Genomic DNA, 26,056 nt, shown 5'->3' with positions numbered 1-26,056 from the left:
GGCTGTCCAAGGCGGCTGAACAGCCAGCAGTTCTCTCCAACTCCTGCAGTTCATTAAGGCAGGAGCACTTTGCCAGGATGGCTCTTAGGTCACCCACTGCTAATGGAGTCCCACTGGTGGCCGTGTTGAGTGCCTTGATCCAGGGGGATCCTCCACTCGTCAGGGGAGGCAGCTGGTCGACGAGGTACTGCACATCCCTGGGATTATATGGCTTGTATTGGGTTAAGCCATTGCTCAAGGTTATGATAGGAGCCTGAATCTGGTAGCCCTCTTCTTCACTGTCCTCTTGGGCAGCTCTTCCTACTGACAGCATTTGTTTACGTGGACCTGTAGTCCTGTAGTTGATGTTGGATCTTACTTGGCTCCTGAGTCTACTTGGCGTGAGGTCAAGGCGGGGGAAGGGTTCCGCTACGGGTAAAGCGGGAGGTGACACAGGATGCTGGGTCTGTGGTGTGACTCCACCACATGGTGATGGAGGTGGGGGTGAGGGGCTGCTCTGTCTATATGCACCCATCCCCCGTTCTTCGGTTGGTGTTTCTTCCTCCAGCAGGGTCTTCACCTCTATGCATTTCCGGGCATCGATGGCTTTACTCTGTGAAATTCCATATAGCAGCAGTCTTGCCGACACAATGGCTTTACCGGTTCTGGTGATGTCCGCTGAGCGGGACGTGAACCATCCTTTCCCCTTCTGTTTCTCCCTTGCCACGTCGTGCCTCAGCTTGAGCACTGTCATCAGCTGCAACTTCTGGTCTTCTGTGGGCCCCTCCAGGGTTGTTACATCCAGTAAACCCTCGGCATTCCATTTCTGGATATTTCCCATCAGCTTCATGTGTGTCTTCTCCCTCCTTTCTGGATTCATCATGTCCATGGCGGCATGGCATGCTGCTTCAACCCATGTGAGTGGGGTTGTGGTTGGAGAAGGCTCTGACATTGTTAAAGGAATCAGGTCCTGACTCTGGCGCTATATAAGAAAATGTAAATGTAGGAAAAAAATCCTAAAAGTAAAATAAGTGTCTAGACGTGCAAGTGTGGTGCAATTGGAATAAATTGTTAGTTAGGGGAAAACAGAAAAAGTTACACACTTCACAGACAGTAACTGCACTGCAGTTCCATTGGCATTTATCATACAAATCAATATATTGACAATAAAACTGAAAAAAAGGTTATGTCATTACTATCATCAACATACTAATGAATACATCAACAACAGTAATGCTCTGGCCAAATGTTCCAGCAGGTCAATGAGTTAGTTGGTTAATGGCTGCAGCACTCTGGCTGGGGGATTTTCACACCTGGTGGCTATTCAGCACTCCCCACCCCTATTCAAATGAGTGAGTTTTAATGGCTGCAGCACCCTTTGTCTGAAAACTCATTTTTCCACTATTTTAACAAACATTTTTAACGTAGTATTTACAAGACATTAGCACACTGTACTCTATTTACAACGCGTTTGCAGTAATACAGAATGGCAGTTCAGCGACTCCATCTGGCTCTTACTGTGTTATATCAACTGGTTATCCAATATTTAATTGTCCGCAAATTTCGTTGTCTAGCCCGGAGCTTTGGGCCCTCAACCGCAGGCGTCGTCGTAAGCAATTTAAATTTCGGTTTCTAGCCATGAATTCCTTGCCTAGTAATTCATGCGTCGTCTTTTCCAGACCATAATTTATCCGTGCATCCAAACAGAACCTGAGAATTAGTATATAGACACAACAGAGCACCCGTCGGTATAACTCAGCGAACTTCCAACCGTTTCCCACTGCAGACCGCTAACATCTTAGCTTCCTACAGGCATATCAGACTTCAGTTCTGTTGGAACTCAAAACGCACAAGTGTATGGAAAACCAGTATCTAACATATGGAATATTTTCGCTTCCCAGCGAGGACAACCGGCATGCACAAAACTTCCAGTCAACATATATTCATTCATTCAACAAACAAATATACTGATGACCCCTTCACCTCTTAGGTAATAGTTTAGAATCTATGTCGTGTTTCACGCTAAATTTAAAACCTCGCACAACCAGCTCTGACATCCCCACACCTAAATGTTTCCTGTATAATCTACACAGACTTCGGTAAAACGGGCTCTGCAGACCGTGATTAATCAGCGCTGTGTGTGGGAAAGTTCAGAGAGGCCGTCCGAGAGGCCCAAACAAAGTTCAGCCTTCTCTAAACCATGCTACTCTGTAGCCTCGAGCCACTCCTCAAAACACAAGGCTCACTCAGAGACTCCACGTCGGGGTCACCAAATTGTAAGGGTTCAAAGAATCTCGAGCTACCTTGTGCTTGGAAGAAGAAGCTCCGAAGCCAGAGATATATAATAATCATTATTTAATCATAACAAACAAGAGTCATCAGTATACATACATGGTCCAGGCCCGGACGCGCTCACATGGCTTCGCTTCCAGTCTCCTGACTTAGCCAGCAGTTTCTGTCTGGCGTCACCACGTAAGAGACCAAATTCACGTCTCAAAATTAGTTTTATTCGCAGTCCATTCGCTGAGCTAAGCTCCCATTGGTTAGTGGAGGTATTCATGCAAATACCTTTCAGAGACACAGCATGCTACGCTGACCAGCGAATAAGACATAAGGTTCACACCTGAGGGTTAGTTCCATTGGCCACTTCAAAGAATGCCTCAAATCGATAAACTAGCGGGGGTCAAAGCTCACACTTCCGGTCAAGGACAGGAAGTTCCCCTTCAGAATAAAACCCTATTATCCTGCCTTCAGAATAAAAGCAACATCTCAGGTTTTAATCGGCATCCATTTTAACTATTGTCTAAACAATAAAACATCCATTCATTCTCATGCATCATACAATTAATCATTACATTTGTCATTAACAAACAGAATAATAAAACAGTGATCCTCTCTTATGCTTCATAATACATTCCTCAGAATATTCCTCAAATGAATTATCATATCTTTCTTTATGTATTCATTTAAAACATAACCTCTCTTATCTACATGTGCAAGTGTATATAAAATCCACTACAACCTAACAATAGCCTGGTGTACCTTTGACTCTACGTGGGTACCTCACCTCTGCAGCCTTCATAGCCTGGTGTACCTTTGACTCTATGTGGGTACCTCACCTCTGCAGCCTTCATAGCCTGCTTTACCTTTGACTCTACGTGGGTACCTCACCTCTGCAGCCTTCATAGCTGGTGTACCTTTGACTCTATGTGGGTACCTCACCTCTGCAGCCTTCATAGCCTGGTGTACCTTTGACTCTATGTGGGTACCTCACCTCTGCAGCCTTCATAGCCTGCTTTACCTTTGACTCTACGTGGGTACCTCACCTCTCCAGCCTTCATAGCCTGCTTTACCTTTGACTCTATGTGGGTACCTCACCTCTCCAGCCTTCATAGCCTGCTTTACCTTTGACTCTATGTGGGTACCTCACCTCTCCAGCCTTCATAGCCTGCTTTACCTTTGACTCTATGTGGGTACCTCACCTCTCCAGCCTTCATAGCCTGCTTTACCTTTGACTCTACGTGGGTACCTCACCTCTCCAGCCTTCATAGCCTGCTTTACCTTTGACTCTACGTGGGTACCTCACCTCTGCAGCCTTCATAGCCTGGTGTACCTTTGACTCTACGTGGGTACCTCACCTCTGCAGCCTTCATAGCCTGGTGTACCTTTGACTCTACGTGGGTACCTCACCTCTGCAGCCTTCATAGCCTGGTGTACCTTTGACTCTACGTGGGTACCTCACCTCTGCAGCCTTCATAGCCTGCTTTACCTTTGACTCTACGTGGGTACCTCACCTCTGCAGCCTTCATAGCCTGGTGTACCTGGTCAATGTAACCGGGTGGTGGACGTCTCTGCCGTCCGACACCGGTTCTTCTAGTTGTGTGCATGAGACGGATCAGCTGTTCCTGGCTGAAGCACGTGGTGCTGAGGAGCAACACGTCAACATGAGCCTCTGCTGCCCGTGATGCCTTGATAAGATCTTCTGTTTTCGTTCTTATTTTGGCCTTTTTGGAAACGTTGACACTACATGTCCTGTTGATCCGATTGGGCCTGGAGAGGATTTTGGGCTAAAGGCGTGCGTGTGTTCACCGTACACAACAGAGAAGCAAGGTTGTTGCATCAGGAGCAGTGGTTTTTAATTAGACATGAATGATGGAGTGATTTGTCAAAACAATTTAAATTATTCAGCCGGGCCCCTCACCTCATTGGCTGTAAGATGTGTGAGTGTGTTGAGACATGTGTTGGTTTAGCTCTACTCCGCCGTGCCTCCATCTGCTCGCTGCACTTTCCCTTCGCAGTGGAAGCAAAGAAGAGAATACGAAAGGAGACGGAGTCGGCCCATCTGTCTTTGTTTGTTTGTTTGTTTGTTTGTGAGGATGCTAGTCTTGTAGTGACATGCTCACAAGAAACAGACACAGGGAGCACTGTGTAATCAAGTGTAACCCAGATCCAGCGTTTCAAAGTGTGCCCTACTTGATTCTTTTAGCTTCAGTTCAGCTGCAAAGGGAGACTGGGGACTCGAAGGGTCCTGAAGGATGGGACACAAAGCCATCACCTCACTGAACGACTTTCATTAACAGTTGTGTTGTAACACGGAACAGATTATACTTTAAGAACAACTTTACTTCAGATGTGAGAAGCTGGCCCGCCTATTTTCTGTTTGTCTGATTGAGTTATTTAAATGAACATGTTGTATAACCAGGAGCTGGTTTGATGAGTTCTATCTCTCTCTCTCTCTCCCGTCAGTGATGGACTCCTCCGTCGTGAGTACGTCCACTGTGGCCCCCGATGAGTTCGATAGGAACGTGCCGCGGATCTGCGGCGTGTGCGGCGACAAAGCCACCGGCTTCCACTTCAATGCCATGACCTGCGAGGGCTGCAAGGGCTTTTTCAGGTACACACACACACACACACACACACACACACACACTCAGCAGGCCTTGCTCAAATCACCCTGATGAAAACAAAGAAATGCATATCGATTATAAAAACAGGGGTCTGAACTTGCATATATATATATATATGTGCGCACACACACATTAAATGTAATTACCACCCGCGGTTATATAAGAACACGCACAAGACCACGGACAACATCCGAGTCCACGCTAATGCCCCGGAGCCGGGAGAGAATACCAATGAGCTTGCTTCTATAGTTGATGCCTCGGCTGCAGCCAGCACACGCACGCACACACACACACACACACACACACACACGAGTTTCCAATTCAACTCCAGACGAAGCTACAGCCGGTGGTGATCGTGTGCGTTTGATGCGTCCGACCCGTTTTACATCTGTTGCTCTCGGACGTCTGGATGTTGAAAGAGAGGAGGACGAAAAAGAAGGATGTTTAATAATCTCCTTCCTCGTCTCTCAGCCGGCCCCAGTTTGAACTCTCCCCGTCATGTGTGTGTGTGTGTGTGTGTGTGTGTGTGTGTTTATGATCTGCCTATCAATGATCATACATACAGACTGACTGAATCACTGCGTCAGTGTTTGGCAAGACTCTTCTTCTGCCCCTGCAATCCTTGGCAGTCATCCATATAAATGCTGTTTCCCTCCTTTATCCACCGTGATGATTATGAGTGCACAGCACTGTGCTGCATTTATGATATCAACATGCTCAGACACACACACACACACGCACACAGAGCCTGAACTAAAGTCTAAAAAAAAATAACGTCAACAAATTCCTTGAATTTTTGTATTTTTGTGTGTGTTTTTAATAGACTGTAAAAATGCATCCACTTGATTCAGGCGCAGTATGAAGCGCAAGGCGGCCTTCACGTGCCCCTTTAACGGCACGTGCACCATCACCAAGGACAACAGGCGCCACTGCCAGGCCTGCCGGCTCAAACGCTGCGTGGACATTGGCATGATGAAAGAGTGTAAGTGTCATCTGCTGCATGCATTTAAAAAATACATCTTCAAGTTGTACATGTTTGTGATTGCGCAACACGCTGCGACTCATCCAAGAACCACGATATATTACATTCAGTCTTTCTTTTCTTTTTGAGGACAGTCCTATTTACGCGGCTGCTGTTGGCCATTTTGGGGGCCTCTTGTCCCGCTTGTGTACATTATGTAATATTTGGACTGGGGTCAAGTGTCTCTGGGTGTTTGCCCCGTCCGAGTGTGTTGACATGTTCTATTTGAACTGGCGGAGCCTCCTCACATTGTATAGTGTAAGTGTTCTCCATCTGAAGTTTAAACACCTGCTGTTCTGGACAATCTGGAGAGGCCTCTTCTTTCCACACAACTGTTTATTTTTCATGGTCTGGAAATAGCAGGTTTCTTTTTATTTTTTCTTCTCGTTTTCTCCCGATGTGTCCGGATATTGTCCCCCGGCCTCTTTAAAGGCCTCTCACTTCCAGCTGAATGTTCTTCTCTCTCCCCGAGTGTTTCTGGGAAAACAGGTTTGTGGCAGAGAGACGGAGAGACGGAGAGTACGGGAGCCAGCAGCAAGAACAGCAGCTCTCTCTCTCTGTCTCGCTCTCTCTGTCTCGCTCGCTCTCTCTGTCTGTCTCTCTCTCTCCTCTCTATGTCTCTATGTCTCTCTCTCTCTGTCTCTCTATGTCTCTCTCTCTCTGTCTCTCTCTCTCTATGTCTCTGTCTCTCTCTCTCCTCTCTATGTCTCTATGTCTCTCTCCTCTCTATGTCTGTCTCTCTCTCTATGTCTCTCTCTGTCTCTCTCTATGTCTCTCTCTGTCTCTCTCTATGTCTCTCTCCCTCTCCTCTCTCTGTCTCTCTCCCTCTCCTCTCTCTGTCTCTCTCTCTCTCTGTCTCTCTCTCTCTATGTCTCTCTCTCTCTGTCTCTCTCTCTCTCTCTATGTCTCTGTCTCTCTCTATGTCTCTCTCTCTCTCCTCTATGTCTGTCTCTCTCTCTGTCTCTCTCTATGTCTCTCTCTCTCTCCTCTCTCTGTCTCTCTCTCTCTCCTCTCTCTGTGTCTCTCTCTCTCTATGTCTCTGTCTCTCTCTCTCTATGTCTCTGTCTCTCTCTCTCTGTCTCTCTCTCTCTCTCTCTCTCTATGTCTCTGTCTCTCTCTCTCTCTCTCTCTATGTCTCTCTCTCTCTCTCTCTGTGTGAGCTAATTCAGTGTTTAGAACAACAAGGAGTGAACAGAACAAAGACAATGCATTCACTTGTTCATTGCAGCAGGGGTCTCCATATGGACGCGCCCCCTCCCTTCCCCCCCTCCAGAATAACAACCCCCCCCATCCCTGCACCACCCAACACCACGTTGACATAGCTGCCATCACTCTGTGAAACACAGGTGCAAACTGAAACGCTTTAAAATCGTGTGTGTGTGTGTGTGTGTGTGTGTGTGTGTGTGTGTGTGTGTGTGTGTGTGTGTGTGTGTGTGTGTGTGTGTGTGTGTGTGTGTGTGTGTGTGTGTGTGTGTGTGTGTGTGTGTGTGTGTGTGTGTGTGTGTGTGTGTGTGTGTGTGTGTGTGTGTGTGTGTGTGTGTGTGTGTGTGTGTGTCCGTCTCTCCTCAGTCATTCTGACAGATGAGGAAGTGCAGAGGAAGAAGGACATAATTCAGCGGAGGAAGGATGAGGAGGCGCAGCGTGAGGCGGATAAGGAGGCGCGGCGGCCGCGGCTCAGCGACGACCAGAGTCAGGTGATCGCCACGCTGGTGGAGGCGCACCACAAAACGTACGACGACTCCTACTCCGACTTCTGCCGCTTCAGGGTGCGTGTCTTTTAACACCGTCAACACGTGTACACGCGTTGTGAGAAAATAAAACGACCTTTCCACGTGCCCCTTCCTGTGGTCCAGCCTCCTGTGCGCGAGGGCCCGGTGACGCGCAGCGCCAGCCGAGCCGCCTCGCTCCACTCGCTGTCTGATGCCTCCTCCGACTCCTTCAGTCACTCTCCAGGTAAGAGACTCGCACTGTGGACTGGCCCGTCATCGAGATAGAGATATATATATATATATATATACACACACACAGTATATGTATATACACACACACACACATGTATATACGGTATATATGTATAAATATATACGTGTGTGTGTGTATATACATATACTGTATATGTCGTAGAAAAAAACAACTTAATAATATATAGATAAATAAATAAGATAAGATTAAGATAAATAACTTAACTTTCAATAAGTTAATTTATGTTGTAGTTTCACCTCTTATTGAAAGTGAAGTTGTTTTTTCTGGAATAAGTCATAATTATGTGTGTGTGTGTGTGTATGTGTATATATATATATATATATATATATATATATATCCATTATCACCCGCTTATCCGGGGTCGGGTCGCGGTGGCAGCAGGTTCAGCAGGCCGACCCAGGCTTCCCTCTCACCCGCAGCACTTTCCAGCTCATTCTGGGGGATCCCGAGGCGTTCCAAGGCCAGCCGGGAGATATAATCCCTCCAGTGTGTCCTCGGTCTTCCCCGGGGCCTCCTACCAGTTGGACGTGCCCGGAAAACCTCTAATGGGAGGCGTCCAGGAGGCATCCTGACTAGATGCCCGAACCACCTCAGCTGACTCCTTTCGACACGAAGGAGCAGCGACTCGACTCCAAGCTCCCCCCTGATGTCCGAGCTCCTTACCCTATCTCTAAGGCTGAGCCCGGCCACCCTACGGAGGAAGCTCATTTCGGCCGCTTGTATCCGAGATCTCGTTCTTTCGGTCACGACCCAGAGTTCGTGACCATAGGTGAGGGTTGGAACGTAGACCGACCAGTAAATGGAGAGCTTTGCCTTCCGGCTCAGCTCCATCTTCACCAAGACGGACCGGTACAGCGCCTGTTTTACTGCTGCAGCCGCACCGATCCGCCTATCGATCTCCTGCTCCACCTTACCCTCACTCGTGAACAAGACCCCGAGATACTTGAACTCCTTCGCTTGGGGTAGGCAGTTTGCCCCCACCTGGAGGGAGCAGTCTGCCGGTTTCCGGCAGAGCACCATGGCCTCAGATTTGGAGGTGCTAACTCTCATCCCTGCCGCTTCGCAGTCGGCTGCAAAACGCCCCAGTGAATGCTGGAGGTCACGGTCCGAGGAGGCAAACAGGACCACATCATCCGCAAACAGCAGAGAGGCGATCCCAAGACTCCCAAACCGGATCCTCTCCGCCCCCTGGCTGCGCCTAGATATCCTGTCCATGAAGGTCACGAACAGGACCGGTGATAAAGGGCAGCCCTGGCGGAGGCCAACACCCACCGGGAACGTGTCTGACTTACTACCGAGGAGACGAACACAGCTCCTACTGCAGGCGTACAGAGACCGGATGGCCCGTGCCAACGGGTCCGGCACCCCATACTCCTGCAGCACCCCCCACAAAAACCCCCGAGGGACCCGGTCGAAAGCCTTCTCCAGGTCTACAAAGCACATGTAAACTGGTTGGGCAAACTCCCAGGACCCCTCCAGTAATCTTGCGAGGGTAAAGAGCTGGTCCACTGTTCCACAACCGGGACGGAATCCGCACTGTTCGTCTTGAATCTGAGGTTCGACAAGCGGTCGGAGCCTCCTCTCCAGCACCCTGGCATAAGCTTTTCCCGGGAGGCTGAGCAGTGTGATACCACGATAGTTCGAGCACACTCTCCGGTCCCCCTTCTTGAAGATGGGAACCACCACCCCGGTCTGCCAGTCCATGGGCACTGTTCCCGACCCCCATGCGACACTGAAAAGGCGTGTCAACCAAGACAGCCCAACAATGTCCAGCGCTTTCAGCATCTCAGGGCGGATCTCATCCACCCCTGGCGCCTTGCCACCAAGGAGCTTTTTGACTACCTTAGCGACCTCTGCCAGGGATATAGGTGAATCCACCCCAAAGTCTTCCGTCGCTGCCCCCTCTCCGGGGGACATGTTGGTCGGGTTTAGGACTTCCTCAAAGTGCTCTTTCCACTGCCCGACGATGTCCCCAGTCCGGGTCAGCAGTTTCCCCCCCCCCCCCCCCTGCTGAGAACAGCCTGGGGTAGACCCTGCTTTCCCTTCCTGAGCCGTCGGATGGTTTGCCAGAACTTCCTTGAGGCCAACCGAAAGTCCTTCTCCATGGCCTCCCCGAACTTCTCCCATGCCCGAGTTTTAGCCTCCGCGACCATCGCCGCTGCAGCCCTTCTGGCCCGCCGGTACCCGTCAGCTGCTTCAGGAGACCCCTGGGCCAGCCAGGCCCAAAAGGCCTCCTTCTTCAGTTTGACGGCTTCCCTCACCCCCGGTGTCCACCACCGGGTTCTTGGGTTGCCGCCACGACAGGCACCGATGACCTTCCGGCCACAGCCCCGAGCAGCCGCATCCACAATAGAGGCTTTGAACAAGGTCCACTCGGATTCCATGTCCCCAGCCTCCCTCGGGATTTGTGAGAAGTTCTTCCAGAGGTGGGAGTTGAAGACCTCCCGGACAGGATCCTCTGCCAGACGTTCCCAGTTCACCCTCACTACACGTTTGGGCTTGCCAGGTCTTTCTAGCCGAGTCCCCCGCCATCTGATCCAACTCACCACCAGGTGGTGATCAGTTGACAGCTCTGCTCCTCTCTTCACCCGAGTGTCCAAGACATGCGGCCGCAGATCAGATGATACGATTACAAAGTCGATCATTGATCTCCGGCCTAAGGTGTTCTGGTACCAGGTACACTTATGAGCCACCTTATGTTCGAACATGGTGTTCGTTATGGACAAACTGTGGCTAGCACAGAAGTCCAGCAACAAAACACTATTCGGGTTCAGATCGGGCAAGCCGTTCCTCCCAATCACGCCCCGCCAGGTTTCTCTGTCATTGCCCACGTGAGCGTTGAAGTCTCCCAGGAGAACTATGGAGTCGGCAGGCGGCGCCCTTTCCAGGACCCCTCCCACCGACTCCAAGAAGGCCGGATACTCCGAAATGCTGTTCGGTGCATAAGCACAAACAACAGTCAGAGCCTTACTCCCCGCAACCCGTAGGCACAGGGAGGCGACCCTCTCGTTCCCCGGGGAAAACTCCAACACAGCGGCGCTCAACCGGGGGCTCGTGAGTATCCCCACTCCCGCCCGGCGCCTCTCACCCTGGGCAACTCCAGAAAAGGACAAAGTCCAACCCTTCTCCAGGATCTTGGTTCCAGAGCCCATGCTGTGCGTGGAGGTGAGCCCAACTATATCTAGCTGGTACCGCTCCACCTCCTGCACCAGCTCCGGCTCTTTCCCCGCTAGTGAGGTGACGTTCCACGTCCCTAGAGCTAGTCTATGCCGCCAGCGATCGGCCCGCCCAGGTCTCCCGCCTGGCCCGCCGCCCGGTCTACATAGCACCCGACCCCGATAATTCTCCCTGCGGGTGGTGGGTCCACAGGGTGACTGCTGCTCCATGATGTTTTTTCGGGCTGAGCCCGACCAGGCCCCATGGGCGAAAGCCCGGCCACCAGACGCTCGCCGACGAGCTTCCCTCCTGGGTTTGGCTCCGGGAGGGTGCCCCGGTTTCCCTTGTCCGGGCAAGGTAGCTTCAGTCCGTGGGCTGCTGTTCATCAGGGTTTATTGAACTGCTCTTAGTCTGGGCTCTCCCCCGAGACCTGTTTGCCTTGGGAGACCCTACCAGGGGCTGATGCCCCGGACAATATAGCTCCCAGGATCACTGAGCCACTCAAACTCCTCCACCACGTTAAGGTGGCGATTCATAGGAGGATATATATATATATATATATATATATATATATATATATATATATATCCTCCTATGAATCGCCATATATATATATATATATATATATATATATATATATATATATATATATATATATATATATATATATACATACACACACACACACACAAAATATTCTAGTAGTTAATCCGTGAGACGTTCAGCTGTTTGCATGCTGGGTCCATAAACTGCTCCGCTGCTTTACTGAGAATCCAGTGGAAATTCTGTGAATAACCTGCCAGGTTACACACACACACACACACACACACACACACACACACACCTGATTCCCACTAGCGCACATCGGCTCATTAATGCTCCGTCACTAATGGAGCAAACACAGCGAGGCACACGGCCGGTGGCCTCACGCCAACACTCAGCGGGCGACCGAAAACAACCCCGGCGACGCCGCGTGCTCCACGTGTCGCCGCAGCTTTCATCTCACGCCCACTGAGCCCACACTCAGATCATCCTCTCCATCAACAGGCCCCCCCCCCTCTGTTCCACCATTTCTCTTGGTTATCTCGGCACAGACCGCCTATTCACGGAGGGCCGGTGTGACGTTGCCATGCTCCTCTCCTCCCCTTTGCTCCTCTGGCTCCTCCTTTGCTCACCACAGAGTCGGTAGACACCAAAATGAACTTCAACAACCTGCTGATGATGTACCACGAGCAAGACAGCAGCCCCGACTCCAGCAAGGAGGAGGGCTCCAGCTTCTCCATGCTGCCCCACTTGGCGGACCTGGTCTCCTACAGCATCCAGAAGGTCATCGGCTTTGCCAAGATGATCCCTGGGTTCAGGTGTGTGTGTGCGCGTTAGTGTGTGTGTGTGTGTGTGTGTGTGTGCGTTACAGTGTGTGTCTTATCTTGAGAATTTTACTCCCAAAATGTTTAGTTAGCATAAATAATAACATGCTAATTCAGTGTGATAGACTTTCAGATATGGTTTACAGCCACCTAGTCCACTCGGCCTCAAGGAGTGAGCTGGTTAGAATCTGGGGGTCAAAGGTCACTGTCACAACTCCATAATTAATATGCTATGTTTTGACCATTCAACACAAATCTGATTGGGGGGATGTGATCACGTGACGACACGTCGGACGGACCTAGAAGCAATTACTGTGTTTTACTTCCACGTGCGAGTGACTCTTTACCTAAATGTGCGTTGAAGACTTTGTACGGACGCTTGTTTTTCCGCGCGATTGGTCGATAATGTGCCACAGCGCGGTCTAAAGGGCAGAGATTACCGATACGCAACATATCACAGATAGCTGACACATTGTGGAAAGTCTTTTTCACGTTGTGTTGTTCCTTCCAGGTTAGTGGTGTGAAGTTCAGGCCTTTTCAAGTGTGTTAGTAGGTGATTACGTCTGAACCTGTTTCTAAATGTATGCGATTTATCTTTTGGTCGTTTCTTCAGGGATATGGAGCAGAATGCAATATTTTAATAGCTAATAGAACGATGAGCCAGCAGGTTGTTTGTGTGCGAGGGCAAAGCAACGCCGGCGGCGTGTTTTGTTCCTCACCTTTGGCACACTGCAGTCCCTGAGGACCTGCAGGTTTTAGCTCATGTCTAGTTCACTACTTAAATATATTTCATTATCTCATTTGTTTCTGAATCGATTCACAACTTCTAAATTGCCTTTTCTTTTAGTTTTTTTAAATGATGGTTTTGGTGTTCTTCCACTAAATGAATCACCTTTTGTGTTGACATCTTTGTTTTGTTTGAGCTCCTCTCGCATAACGTTTTGTAAAAAAGTCTTCAACATTTTTTTTAAAATTATAATCTGAAGATTGATTAAAAACCTCCACTTTCTGACATTTTTTAGATTTTTATTGAGGATCAATTTTGAACTGGGAATCTTTTTGAAAGAAAAAAACAGAATCCAAATGCAATCAGGAGACATTGATTCACACTCCTGGTTTGAATCTTGTTTACCGGGTCGCGAGCAGCTCGGCATGATTCTGGTCATTCGAGGACCGTTTGTGTAATATTGCGCAACATTGCACAATCAGTGGCTCCCTAACAGGAAGTGATCTCCGTGCCTGCAGGGAGCTGACTGCAGAGGACCAGATCGCTCTGCTCAAGTCCAGCGCCATTGAGGTGATCATGCTCCGCTCAAATCAGAGCTTCAACCTGGAAGACATGTCCTGGAGCTGTGGGGGGCCGGACTTTAAATACCAGGTCAGCGACGTCACCAAAGGTCAGTGCGAAGACGAGCTGTTGTTTTGAAGGCATGCTCGTCGACTCTCGTGCCCTGAAGAGGAAAGAGACGTCCGTGTTACAAGGGGACGCTCCTGCTGAGGGCTTGAAGGGAGCACGTCGGTGCACTTTTAAGGCCGCACAGTCCTGCATGTGCTCCGAGGCTCCGGTGGGCCCGGCTTTCAAAACCTCCTCTCTAAGGGGGCCGACCTGCGGACCACACAACACATCCACTGTCTGCACCAGCAGCCCAAAATACCACGAAATGATTTACATGACTGGAATTCAGATGTGTTTTCTCATCAATAGTACACAATCAAGGGTGTTGTTAGGCCAAACCCTTGAGCTTAGTGACGATACCGTACTCCAGGACCTTATTGCTTTAATAATATAATACGGTTGCCTGCGACATTATGAATATTGAGTAAATAGTAAGCTGCCTTTCAGCACAAAATAGTTGCACCAAAACATTGTGTTTCGCATTTCAGTAGCCGAGAGAAAATAGTCCCTGTGTGTGTGGCTGTTGCTAAGCAACAGACAAACATCACGTTTTGTTAGCCTAGCTCGATCTCATTCATTCACATTGCTCATTTTATAAAAGTGTCCATTACAATAATCAAAAATGACAATGCAATACAATAATATTTAATTTAAACATTAACGTTTGTTCATGTTGATTTGGATATCTCCATTACTTGTTCGTTTCTGATGATATCGCTTCCGACTACTCTTATAATAATAATAATTATTATATAATATATATATACACACATATCTCGATTTAAAGTAATACTTTTCAATCTGTTCTGTTTTTTAGTAAAAAAAAAAAATTCCAGGAAAAAAAAAAACGTTTTCACACTCGACGTAAAAAAAAAGCAACAAATCTTTAAAATGCGTTTTCCTTTTCCATCATAGAAATGCAAAAACAACGAGCACATTATTGCAACTCTTAATACAAAATAGGATCCAGGTTGAAAGATACCAAAGTTATCCTTTTTAATATTTTATTAACCAAAACAAAAGAAAACGTAAGGAATAACGAGGCGCTAACACCCCCCCTCCACCCCCACCCCTCCACCCCCACCACAACGTAGACCGCGCTCACAAAGCATTGAAGCTCAATCAATGACTTCTTTTAATCTTCCTCGTATGGCTTCTCATTTATTAGTCTTCTTTAAACAATCCCCATACTGAACTGACTGTGTCGCCTCCTCTGCAGCCGGCCACTCTCTGGAGCTGCTGGAGCCGCTGGTGAAGTTCCAGGTGGGCTTGAAGAAGCTCAACCTGCAGGAGGAGGAGCACGTGCTGCTGATGGCCATCTGCCTGCTGTCTCCAGGTACCGTGTGGCGGCGGCACGGGGCCTCGAGGGAGTGTCTGGAGAATATATTCATTATAGCTCTTATAGCAAAAGATCCACTGTAATGTTTTATTTACATAATTCCCATTGAGTTGCAGGGCTAAGCTACTCCGATTGGAACACGCATTCGTGTGCATTTGTAAAGGAAGCAGTGCATTTATTATACATGTATAGTTATGCAAGCGTGTGTGTGTGTGTGTGTGTGTGTGTGTGTGTGTGTGTGTGTGTCACCTCATTATTCATCAGATGCCCCCCCCGATCTATAATTAGCGAGCCGTCTGACCGGAACAGCAGAGAACATGCAATTTAATGTTGATTTTCAATTGAAAATTGGGATTTAATAAATGAATATTATTCCATCCAATTCTTTAATTTGATTCAATCCTCATTTTTAACAGTTCATTCAGCTTGTGTAACAAACACACTCTCCCTCCTCCCTGCAGACCGCCCAGGTGTGCAGGACCACGCCCGCATCGAAGCCCTCCAAGACCAGCTGTCCGAGACCCTGCAGGCCTACATCCAGCTGCACCACCCGGCGGGACGGCTGCTCTACGCCAAGATGATCCAGAAGCTGGCCGACCTGCGCAGCCTCAACGAGGAGCACTCCAAACAGTACCGCTCGCTCTCCTTCCAGCCGGAGCACAGCATGCAGCTCACCCCGCTGGTGCTGGAGGTGTTCGGGAGCGAAGTCTCTTAGAACCTCTCAAGCTGGAGACGAGGCGCCCCGGAGGGGGAAGGGGGGTAAAGATGGAGGCAGGGAGCTGAGGATGTGCTGGATGGACCGAGTGGAGGTGGTGGAAGAGAGAAAGTGCTGTGTGTGTGTGTGTGTGTGTGTGTGTGTGTGTGTGTTAGTTAGGTGTGTGGTTGGATGTGTGTCTTGTCGAAAGAAGTCTATCTTGGCATAAAGACCACGGTTGTACGGAGAGCGAGCAGATGCTGAGAGACGTAGTAAATAAGAAAAGTTCATATAATACAAATTACACTACATGCATGCACACACACACACATATGCATACATACAAACAAACCAACATTTCTACAACTTCTGCCTACAGTGTTTCTGTCTGTATCTAAATCAACAACCTGCTGCTTGAACACATCAACATACTCAGTTATTCAGTGGAGCTACCTCTTTGTTTTACACCATGTGGAACAGTAACTTTTACACACAACAACTTAGACTCAATACGGATGACTTCATCGGCGCAGCAGCGCACACGAGTCACTCCAGACCTTTTTATTCTGTTAGTCGCCTCTCACCAAGCAGCAGTGCGTACGACTCAAACGCACGCCGTCTACCTGTTCGCCAAACGTACGGTCCGCTACTCCTCTCAAAAACAAAGCTTCCAGTACCTAAAAATAACCTTTGCTGCTTCACGGCCTGTTCTTCACCAACACAGGGCTTCACGCGCGGAAAGGACAGAACAGAGTCTGTGGGGGGGGGGGGGGCTGGTTTTGAGGTGACAATTAGCCACTAAATGCGTTAGCTACCTTTTTTTACACCGCTAACTGTCAATCAAACCAAGCCTGCGTTGTGGCTTGTTGCTCTCTTTTTTAAATTGTTTTTTTTTTCTTCATTAGTCCTTTTTGTTTACTTATATTTAATTACTAGCACATGTATCTTAAGCACTGTTATCAGACCCTTTTACTCAACCCCACATATTGATATGCACCGTATCTACAGTATGTTATCACACTTTTAAAGGGCTAAGATGCCAAATTCTAACTGGAATAGTAACCCGAGGCCAAAGCAAGGGGCCTGTCTTGTAATTATATATTATATATAGCTGCATACCATAATATATATATATATATATATATATATATATATATATATATATATATATATATATACTGATGTAATTGCAATTGCTGTTTTTATTGCTTTTTATTATGTTTCTTCTTGTTTTATACGTCGTTTCAACCCTTTCAAAAAAAACAAAAAAAAAACAATTCCATGAATTGTTTTTCCTTTTCAGTTATCAAACCCCCTTTTGTTTCTGACGCGGAAGTGGATTTTCTAGAATGTCGGAGGGCCCCCCACCCCTGGTTGTGCGGAGGGCCCCCCCCCCCCCAGGCCCTCCTGTGTGGTGACGTGTGCTGCGCAGCCCTCTAGTGGCCGCATTGTGTAAATACCAGGTGTATCAATAACATGTCTGCCACTGTACATAAGGCTACATAGATATTTCTCGAGGCAAATTTTTTCTTTTTTCAAAAAAAAAAAAATATATGCAAATACAATATTGACCCTTTTTTTTCTGTTTTTGCTCTCTTGTCACTATGTTCTGAGACACTATTCAACTTTGATCTTGCTTTTTTAATTTTTTTTTAAGAATGGGTTAGAAATGGCTTCAACCGGGATCGCTTGTGTATTCGACTCAGTCGAATTATTATTGGTTTCGTGGTGGGTTGATGCTTTTGGTTAATTTCTTCCCGACAGAGGACGAGCTACGCACACACCACGCTGCTCTCTAATATAAGCCATATAGATAATTAAGCTAGTTATACATCCGATACATGACGGCGCAGAGCCTTGGATGTCCTCATTATATAACCTTCTAAACTCATACTCCTCCGCGGCTCGAGGAACATAAGCTTGTGTGTGATGGGAGCTCAGATGCCTTCTCTGCTGTCAGTCATCTTTGGCTCAGGCTTCGGCTGACGGCTCATAAACCAAACTGCCAGGAGAATTTAAGCGCTTGGGGGGGGGGGGGGCAGTAATGTACGGCTTGCTGCATGTGTGATTACGCTCAAACGACGTGATGTTTTATTTCTTTTTATGTACATATATCCAGACACGTGTTTTGTCAAATTAAGTTCAGATGATTTTACGAACGCATCTCTGCATAAAAGAAGTCATTTGCAGCGATGACAGGAGACCTCCTGTGATTGGCCAGAAGTGTGTGTGTGTGTGTGTGTGTGTGTGTGTGTGTGTGTGTGTGTGTGTGTGTGTGTGTGTGTGTGTGTGTGTGTGTGTGTGTGTGTGTGTGTGTGTGTGTGTGTGTGTGTGTGTGTGTGTGTGTGTGTGTAAAACCCGAGACGAAGGTCACTCGGTGGTCTTAGAGGACGACGGAGGGAGAGCGCATGTGTGTTTGTTGTGGAGCTCTGAGAGAAGTTGTTTCAAGCCCCTCCTCCTCCTCAGAGAGACGAGGAGAGGTTGTTTTGTTTTTTTAGATGTTTGCATATTGACATAATCATGAGGATGTATAATTCCATATGCGCCCCCCCCCCCCCCCCCCCTCCCCCCTCCCCGTTGTGATTGAACCGTGAGGAGTTCTGGATGCGATGTAGACTGACCGGGGGTGTTTTTGAAGAGGTCTCCGTGTGGAGGGTTCTCTGCGGATGCAGAACTGGTCCACGAGGAGCTTTTGATCCTATATTGTTGTTCAGATGGAGGTGTTGACACAGCGGGAGACGAGATGAACATTGTAAGTGCCACGGGGAGAGTTCCCTCCACAGAACGGGGTCAGGGGGGGGTCTTATAGATGGATGCATATCTATATTGTAGATTTCAGTCAGTACTCGGGGCTCAAATACAGTTGCATGTAAATATGGAGCATCCGGCTCAGAATCCGTACGCTTTTAACTGGAAATCCACCCGTCAATGGAAATCTACCGCCCGTGTTTTGGGGAGATTTCCTCCCGATTGGCAACGTGACACGGTAACACGGCCGGCAATACACAACTCATGGTACACGATCACCAGCAAGCTTTACGGTTTATTATATTAGTAGACATTCTTTTTAAGTTTTTTTTTTTTTAAACTATTCCCATTACAAATCCTGTCTGTGAAAACATAACTCATTGAAAACGGTTGTCTGTCTCCCACACGAAGGCCTTGAGTCTTTTGTTGTTGTTGTTGTTTGTTCTTCCCATTCAGACAGGGATTGTAATGGAATCGACTTAATTTAGCTCTTACAAGAGTGTTCACGATGGATGTACACCATAATCTACCTAAAACCTACCTCTTTTAGCTCAGATTTTGCTTTAGCATTAAGCATTTGCCTGTTTTTACTTTTGTAATATTTGTATTCATGTTGGTATTTATTGCTGTCTAATGAGTCATACTTCAATGATTACCTCAGAGATATCTCACAGATTTGGGAGAGTCCAGCTAATGAAGTCATAGTTTTTTTTGTTTTTTTGTACAGTTCTTTCTTCTCAGACTTAGCATTGCCTCTTTTCTTTTTTTACGCACAAAATACCGGGAGTGTTTTTAATATAGTGCCTGCGCTGGGTGAGGGTGTATTTACTCCAAAAAAAAAGACATCCTTCTCTGCAACTTGTTCTTTTTTGGATAGCTTGGTAATTATTTAATTTTTTTAGCAACAGATGCAATTAATCCCATTGCCATGCTGCTGATATCGACTGTACCTTCGTGGTTCTGGAGAGGACTCCTTTGTGGCTGTAGGGGGCGCTGTTGGCCTGGTCTCAGCTCTGTAGTACACCATCTGGTCCCTCTTATCGGCCCTTCCCTTTCCCCCCAAACCCTCTCCTCCTGTCCTAGTCTGCTCCCGCACCTTCACCATTCCCTGGTCTAACAAAGGGAACCCTCAATATCCATGCAATGCTGCTTTTATCTGCAGCATCACCAAGTTGTGCGTTATTGTGAGTCCACGTCACGCGGTCCTCGTCCATAATGTCGGCCTCCACGTCTTCTAAAAACGCACAACTTAGTGATGCTCTTTGGGAAAAACAAGTCCCTTTTATTTTTAGATCATAGTGTCCTAATAACGGAGAAACTACTCACTTTAGTGAATTTAAACCCAGTTTATTTTGTATTCTTGTCAAACTGCTTCAGGTAAACACTGAATGAATAAGAAACTCTTTATTGATCGGTGAATACTGAGGAACAATGTCGCCGCGGTCACATCTACCCTGAGCTGTGTGCCATATTAAGACCCTAATATGACGACGCTCGCGTCATTTGAACGTGAAGGTTGCCCGAGTGTGAGATTGGCCCTCTTAGTACTTTAGTGTGTTGATTTTTATATATGAATAAATTAGAATTTGGCATTTAATTCGCACCCTTTTTTTTTATTGTGAACCCAAATCATGACACTTTTAAATTTAAAATGCCTGAACCAACAAAAAGCACTTAATATGATGTTGATCTGAATCTGCTCGCCGTGAGCGTGAAATGGCTCCAATTATCAAAAGTCACCTAAATTCTATTGTAAATGCAATTTTATCTTTTCTCTTGTTTTTTTTTGGTTTTTTTCAAAGATCTTCTTTTTTTCTATTATAAATTGGTGTTTATGTAATGTTATTTTTGTCGGATGTTTTGCAAATCAAAAATAAACAGTTGTACATAGCAGTGGCCTTCTGTGTGATTTTGTTTGGGAATATATTAAAGATGTACTGCTAATAAATGAAAGTATATCAGTTTCATGCATGTTATGAACATTGTTGATCAGATTCTGCTTATTCAGCTCTTTAGAAAGCGCATTCAGAGCAACACGATCCAAGACGTCGTAGAACTTAATTCTTACCAAAATAAATAGTTCTGTTCAACATGCTTGAGCTACTTTAATGTGTTAATATCCTGAATGAGGGAGCAACACCTGCATGAGGATGAGGGAGCAACACCTGCATGAGGATTAATCTGTTAACTTGTGAATCATATCAAGTCCTTTTAATCCATAAATAACTGTGGGTTATACCTTTGTGAACTCTACATGTTGTGGGTTGTAATGTCCCTTCAAAGGTATTTCAACAGATATGACTGGGGGTATTTTGTAAGTTATTTGCAGTACATTGAGTTCATCATTAAATAATCTTCACATCTAAACATCATAATACATCTCACGCTGTGTCAGGTTATGGTCGGCCGACAGGTCATAGTTGTATTATATATTTGTTTCCTTTTCTCTTTCTGGACACATAAACTATAACTATTCTCATGCTCACCACCAGAGGGCGCTGTCTCCCATAGACTGCTTGTGCCCCCATTGACCCAATGACCTCTCTGATTCAACACTAACGATAACCAGAAGCAGTTATGATCGTTGAGGGTCGTCCTGGACCGGCTCACCGCAGAGCGCTGCTGAGTCTGCAATGACACGCACAGAGTCAGTTATGGCTTGTTACGGGAAGACATAACTGACACGTGTGCAATATGTCGGAAGAGATTTGAGCTCACCTCGGAGCTCTCACGGTCGTGCACGGAGCGAGATTGCACGAGCAGGCGTCGTGCAGGAGCGACAAATAAAAGGTTATCAGAGAGATCCAGTCGTCCTCGCGCGACAGTTAGTTGTCAGTGGTGCTGCGGGCCAGAGGCACTCCTTTCTCCTGCTGATAAGGGGCGTCGTGCGCTCTGCTGAGCCGTTGGAGGTCAGACGAGGGAAAAGAGGGACTGGATCCCTTAGGTGAGGGCGTTCTGCTTTGAAACTGTACATCGTGTACTTGTACTTTTGGCTCTGCATTAATACGCATATCTGAGAAGCAGCCGCCTCGTGCATCCTTCAGGTGTGCAAAGGGCCGGGTTTAGGACGTGCACATTGCAACTCGTTGTATTGAGGAGCACACGCCACATTGCATTCATGTTTTACATCACATGTCATTTAGCTGACGCTTTTATCCAAAGCGACTTACAATAAGTGCATTAAACCATGAGTCCAAACTCTGAACAACAAGAATCGAGCAAGTACAATTTCTTCAATAAAGTTAAACTACAGAGTACTATCAGTAAGAGACATTTAAGTGCTACTAAAGTGCTACTACGGCGCTACCTTCCTTATTCAAGGAATAGTCGAAAAAGATGTGTTTTTAGTTTGTAGAGACTTTCTGCTGTCCTGATGTCAATGGGGAGCTCGTTCCACCAATGAGGAGCCAGCACAGCAAACTGTCGTGACTTTGTCGAGTGTTTAGCTCGAAGTGACGGAGCTACAGCATGTCATGCTGCATTTCAAATCAAATGATTCCCTCTTCATGAGCCCAACCACACGTGCACAGCTTGACTCGTACGGCGAGTTGTAAAACCGGACATTCGTTCAACATCTCCACGTGTTCTTCAGAGCATTCAGATGCTGAGGGAACGCCCTTCAAACAACGGGCCACAGGACCAACAGGACCAAAGAGGGGACGCGCTGACAGAACGTCGGTTCCATTTCCAGGTCCGTCTTATTCCAGATTGTAAAATGTTATCATCTTCACGGCGGTCAATTTTTCTCTGAAGTACAATTTCTGTGACAAACCTCCTTTCTCTGTAAAACGGAGCCCTAACAGTTGGTTATGGTTTCGGGTGAGGCGGCGAGATAAAGACGCGTACACACACACACACACACACACTGCAAGGGGGTCCTCGAATGCATGTATTTCTGTCTGTGGGGGCCATGTGCTCCATCATGTGCAGCTCCACGCGCTGCACATGATGGAGCGTGCTGGAAGAAGTACTTCCTGTACATCTCGATGAGTAAAAGCAGTAAAAATACTTTGTTACAAGTAAAAGTCATGCAGTCAACATCTTGTAGAAGTACAAACGGATCGGCATCAAAAGCACTGAAGTAAAAGTACTCATTATTCAGAATGGGTTCATCTCGGAATTGTATATATATATATATATATATATATATATATATGTTATTGGATTATAATTACTAATGCATTCATATATTTACACTGTTTTAATGTTGCAGCTGGTCAATGTGGAGCACTTTTTAATTACTTTATATGCTGCTGGTTAGCTTAACCTATGATAATATTACATTGTTTAGTCGTTGATTTATATTTGTTATGAATAACGTAAATCTGCAAAGTAAAGCAGTGGAGTAAAAAGTAAATAATTTGAGAAGTATAAAGTATCGTAAAATGGAAATACTCAAGTATGTACATGTAACTCAACATGTTCCTTGAGTACACACAGTACTTGTTTGAAATATAACTGTATGTTTTACTGAGAATGCCCCTGGCATAATAATAACTGGTATTTGTGAGCGTTCAGCCTGCAGGGGGACGTCAGTTGTGACTTTCCAGTAATAACAAGGGCGTGTTGTTTTTCTGTGTGCGTATCTCGTGTGCGTCTGTGTGTGAGACAGACACACACACACACACACACACGGAGAGAGAGAGTTTTATTTCAAACTAAACAGTCAGTCACGAAGAGAAGACAAAGCAAAAGATCAGTAATGTGAAGCTCATGCTATGCATTGAATGTCTGTGTGCGTATGTGTGCGTGTGTGTGTGCGTGTGTGTGTGTCTCCTATTGATTCTGTGCCCACTTATCTCGACTGGATGTTGGACGTCCTTCATGTAATCCGAATATCGCTGTGGTTCAAGCCACCATGTGGTTTGGGTTCAGAATGTGAGGAACGTGCATGTGCATGTGCACGTGGATGTTTCTCCACTCTCCGGCCTCTGCATGGGGCAGAATAACATTCTTTTTCTCTGAAGGTGGAGACGGAGAGAAAATACATGCAGAACATCAATAAACGCTTTCATGAGATGGTGAGAGGTCCCGAGGTGTGAGTCTCTCCTTCACTGTTAACGGAGACAGACTCACACAGAGGGAACACACGCATGCTTTATTACAACGAGGGAACACACGCATGCTTTATTACAACGAGGGAACACACGCATGCTTTATTACAACGAGGGAACACACGCATGCTTTATTACAACTAGGGAACACACACATGCTTTATTACGAGGGAACACACACATGCTTTATTACAACGAGGGAACACACGCATGCCTTATTACAACGAGGGAACACACGCATGCTTTATTACAACGAGGGAACACACGCATGCTTTATTACAACTAGGGAACACACACATGCTTTATTACAACGAGGGAACACACGCATGATTTATTACAACGAGGGAACACACGCATGCTTTATTACGAGGGAACACACACATGCTTTATTACAACGAGGGAACACACGCATGCTTTATTACAACGAGGGAACACACACATGCTTTATTACGAGGGAACACATGTATGCTTTATTACAACAAGGGAACACACACATGCTTTATTACAACGAGGGAACACACGCATGATTTATTACAACGAGGGAACACACGCATGCTTTATTACAACAAGGGAACACACGCATGCTTTATTACAACGAGGGAACACACGCATGATTTATTACAACGAGGGAACACACGCATGCTTTATTACAACGAGGGAACACACGCATGCTTTATTACAACGAGGGAACACACGCATGCTTTATTACAACTAGGGAACACACACATGCTTTATTACAACGAGGGAACACACGCATGCTTTATTACAACGAGGGAACACACGCATGCTTTATTACAACGAGGGAACACACGCATGATTTATTACAACGAGGGAACACACGCATGCTTTATTACAACGAGGGAACACACGCATGATTTATTACAACGAGGGAACACACGCATGCTTTATTACAACGAGGGAACACACGCATGATTTATTACAACGAGGGAACACACGCATGCTTTATTACAACGAGGGAACACACACATGCTTTATTACGAGGGAACACACACATGCTTTATTACAACGAGGGAACACACGCATGCTTTATTACAACTAGGGAACACACACATGCTTTATTACGAGGGAACACACACATGCTTTATTACAACGAGGGAACACACGCATGCTTTATTACAACGAGGGAACACACGCATGCTTTATTACAACGAGGGAACACACGCATGCTTTATTACAACTAGGGAACACACACATGCTTTATTACAACGAGGGAACACACGCATGCTTTATTACAACGAGGGAACACACGCATGCTTTATTACAACAAGGGAACACACGCATGATTTATTACAACGAGGGAACACACGCATGCTTTATTACGAGGGAACACACACATGCTTTATTACAACGAGGGAACACACGCATGCTTTATTACAACGAGGGAACACACACATGCTTTATTACGAGGGAACACATGTATGCTTTATTACAACAAGGGAACACACACATGCTTTATTACAACGAGGGAACACACGCATGATTTATTACAACGAGGGAACACACGCATGCTTTATTACAACAAGGGAACACACGCATGCTTTATTACAACGAGGGAACACACGCATGATTTATTACAACGAGGGAACACACGCATGATTTATTACAACGAGGGAACACACGCATGATTTATTACAACGAGGGAACACACGCATGCTTTATTACAACGAGGGAACACACGCATGCTTTATTACAACGAGGGAACACACACATGCTTTATTACGAGGGAACACACACATGCTTTATTACAACGAGGGAACACACGCATGCTTTATTACAACTAGGGAACACACACATGCTTTATTACAACGAGGGAACACACGCATGATTTATTACAACGAGGGAACACACGCATGCTTTATTACAACGAGGGAACACACGCATGCTTTATTACAACGAGGGAACGCACGCATGATTTATTACAACGAGGGAACACACGCATGCTTTATTACGAGGGAACACACACATGCTTTATTACAACGAGGGAACACACGCATGCTTTATTACAACGAGGGAACACACGCATGCTTTATTACAACGAGGGAACACACGCATGATTTATTACAACGAGGGAACACACGCATGCTTTATTACAACAAGGGAACACACGCATGCTTTATTACAACTAGGGAACACACGCATGCTTTATTACAACGAGGGAACACACGCATGCTTTATTACAACGAGGGAACGCACGCATGATTTATTACAACGAGGGAACACACGCATGCTTTATTACGAGGGAACACACACATGCTTTATTACAACGAGGGAACACACGCATGCTTTATTACAACGAGGGAACGCACGCATGATTTATTACAACGAGGGAACACACGCATGCTTTATTACGAGGGAACACACACATGCTTTATTACAACGAGGGAACACACG

At 46.5% G+C, this 26,056-nt stretch overlaps 2 protein-coding genes across 4 annotated transcripts in view; both read left to right on the top strand.

Moving 5' to 3' along the window:
• LOC117730621 (vitamin D3 receptor B) overlaps positions 1-16,967 on the top strand; it is a 30,530-nt gene extending 13,563 nt beyond the window's left edge. For all 3 annotated transcript variants that reach the window (XM_034532450.1, XM_034532451.1, XM_034532449.1), the window contains exons 2-9: positions 4,726-4,873; positions 5,738-5,868; positions 7,477-7,673; positions 7,761-7,860; positions 12,227-12,407; positions 13,659-13,810; positions 15,029-15,145; positions 15,610-16,967. In XM_034532450.1, coding sequence (XP_034388341.1) covers positions 4,728-4,873; positions 5,738-5,868; positions 7,477-7,673; positions 7,761-7,860; positions 12,227-12,407; positions 13,659-13,810; positions 15,029-15,145; positions 15,610-15,863 — 1,278 coding nt within the window. In that variant the 5' untranslated portion in view covers positions 4,726-4,727 and the 3' untranslated portion in view covers positions 15,864-16,967. The remainder of the gene's footprint in view (positions 1-4,725; positions 4,874-5,737; positions 5,869-7,476; positions 7,674-7,760; positions 7,861-12,226; positions 12,408-13,658; positions 13,811-15,028; positions 15,146-15,609) is intronic.
• A 5,150-nt stretch (positions 16,968-22,117) lies between these two features.
• Positions 22,118-26,056, top strand: part of LOC117731040 (histone deacetylase 7-like) — a 50,235-nt gene continuing 46,296 nt past the window's right edge. Inside the window, exon 1 of the mRNA XM_034533170.1 lies at positions 22,118-22,281. The gene's annotated coding sequence lies outside the window, so the exon portion shown is untranslated. The remainder of the gene's footprint in view (positions 22,282-26,056) is intronic.

This window comes from Cyclopterus lumpus, chromosome 5 (genome assembly GCF_009769545.1).
Source record: "Cyclopterus lumpus isolate fCycLum1 chromosome 5, fCycLum1.pri, whole genome shotgun sequence".
NCBI classification, from domain to species: Eukaryota; Metazoa; Chordata; class Actinopteri; order Perciformes; family Cyclopteridae; genus Cyclopterus; species Cyclopterus lumpus.
Note: the sequence above shows the minus strand (reverse complement) of the source record. Positions and strands in the feature narration are given on the sequence as shown.